This window comes from Penaeus monodon, chromosome 33, assembly GCF_015228065.2.
Source record: "Penaeus monodon isolate SGIC_2016 chromosome 33, NSTDA_Pmon_1, whole genome shotgun sequence".
Taxonomy (NCBI): domain Eukaryota; kingdom Metazoa; phylum Arthropoda; class Malacostraca; order Decapoda; family Penaeidae; genus Penaeus; species Penaeus monodon.
In genome coordinates, this window is record NC_051418.1 from 3110718 (window position 1) to 3112664 (window position 1947).

At 35.9% G+C, this 1947-nt stretch overlaps 1 protein-coding gene across 1 annotated transcript; it reads right to left on the reverse strand.

Annotated features, from left to right (window-relative positions):
* Window positions 1-273: 273 nt before the first annotated feature.
* Window positions 274-1942, reverse strand: LOC119594217 (aspartate beta-hydroxylase domain-containing protein 2-like; the record flags this gene model as incomplete). Its single annotated transcript, XM_037943288.1, is given in 3 exon segments — window positions 274-748; window positions 1379-1882; window positions 1885-1942. Coding segments are annotated over 3 exon segments (789 nt in total), but the record flags the coding sequence as incomplete, so codon positions are not given.
* Between the last annotated feature and the right edge of the window lie 5 nt (window positions 1943-1947).

A 1947-nucleotide genomic window follows, 5' to 3' on the forward strand; every position in this document is an offset into this window, starting at 1 on the left:
TCTTAGGGAGACTTATTCAAAACTGGATGTTTCAGGTTTTTCTTGTTTTTAGTATTGTAACAACTAGGACATACTTGCTTTTACTTACTGTTCTACTTACATTCTATCAATATTATTCTTATGCTTTCGTGATATATATAGATTTCTATCTTATCTCATGTTTTGGATTGAAAAGCCAAAAATAGCAAAGCCTTTAAAAAGTAAAGAACAATTAAAACACAGAAAGCAAACTACTTTTTTATTCTTGTAATTAAGGAAATAAATATAATCTTCTTTCATTTAGTTCCTTATTCTATATGAAAGATGATTAAAGATGAACAGAAAAAATAAATATCAATTATAATATGGAAGAACAGTCAATCAAAACTTAATTATTTATTAATCTATTTCTTGAAATCATATAATCAGGTACATGAAAAAAGTTTAATAAGTACCATATACATTTTGGGAAATTACTGTAAGATTTAACACATTACTAAATCACTAAAAATACAAAAGAGAAAGAAAATCTGACTATATTCCTAAGGACTTAACAGATCCAATAAGATCTTCTTTTCATCTTTCGTAACATCTGGATGCCAGAAATCAATAATCAGCACTGCTCTTGGAGATGCTTGGGCTGCACTTGGCTGCTCACTAAATGTAGCAGAGTGTTCAAAGGAGTCATCAAAGACTACAGTCTCCTCTGGCTTCCACTTATGCTGCGTGCCATTCACCTCCAGCCAGCAGTCACTGGGGATTTTAAGTCCTGCAAAGAATAAAGTTTTTGAAGGTCACCTCTAATTAAAAGGCTTTCCCTTATGCTTCACTCTACAGTAAAATGAATTGATCTTATCCAGGTCATCAATATGGTTTTGAAGACAAAACTGGTATTCTAGAGAAGGGATGGGAAAAGAGAATGAGATATAAAGGGAGAAAAAGAGAGAATGAGATATAAAGGGAGAAAAAGAGAGAATGAGATATAAAGGGAGAAAAGAAAGAATGAGACATATTTTACAAATAAATCAAATATGACACTAAGCCATATTCTAGGCTGCACCCACATTAAACCTAGCTTCATGAGGCAAGCAATATGTGCTGATCTTCAGAAAATGTCTGATTTGACCAATTTTCAAAAAGTACATTTTTGTTGACACCTGGTTATTTGTAAAAAGCTGACATAACAAAACAACCACTGGTACTGTTAAAGTTCACAATTCCTATGCCTGAGGATACTTATATTATCTATTGTAGAGATTACCAACTGTCAACTATAAAGCACTTTTCCAAAAGATGGGGCACATGTTCATTAAACCTATCATGAAACATTAATCATCATACATGTGTAAAGGAAAATTAAATCTACTACATAAAAATAAAAAATTCAACATCATCCTACCTAAATGGCACCTCAACCTTAGATTAGTAGGGCCATAGTGAGGTTCAATATGAGAGTCTGGATACAGCACTGAGAAGCAGGCATTGCCGAACACACAATCCTGCATGACTGATGGCAATGAACCAATCATGGTTGATGTGTTGGGACATCTCTTGCAGTTTGACTCATTGACAACACCTTGGTCAATGAAGGGGAAGATGCACCAATGACCACGAGGGATATCGTTCAGTTTCCAGCCCCAGTTATCGCCACCCTTCAGAGCCTCAAAGACAGACTCAAATTCCTTCAAGATAATGCTGAAATTGAGCTTCAGGAGTCTGAGTTCCATTCCATAGACATCAAACTCATTCCAGTAAGGGTTGGCTGGTAAATCCACAGGGAATATGGTGGGCTTCTGGAAGGCTGATTGGAGTGATTTCTCTTTCTGCGAGGTTCTTGTCCTGTCTTCTCCCAACTTCTCCGCAGCTGGAACCAACCTCCTCACCACTGTCTGCACAGCATCAGTAATCTAAGTGATGTGGACTCCTGAGTCTTAGAGTCTAATGCTTTCCATTTCTCTGCAATTTGTT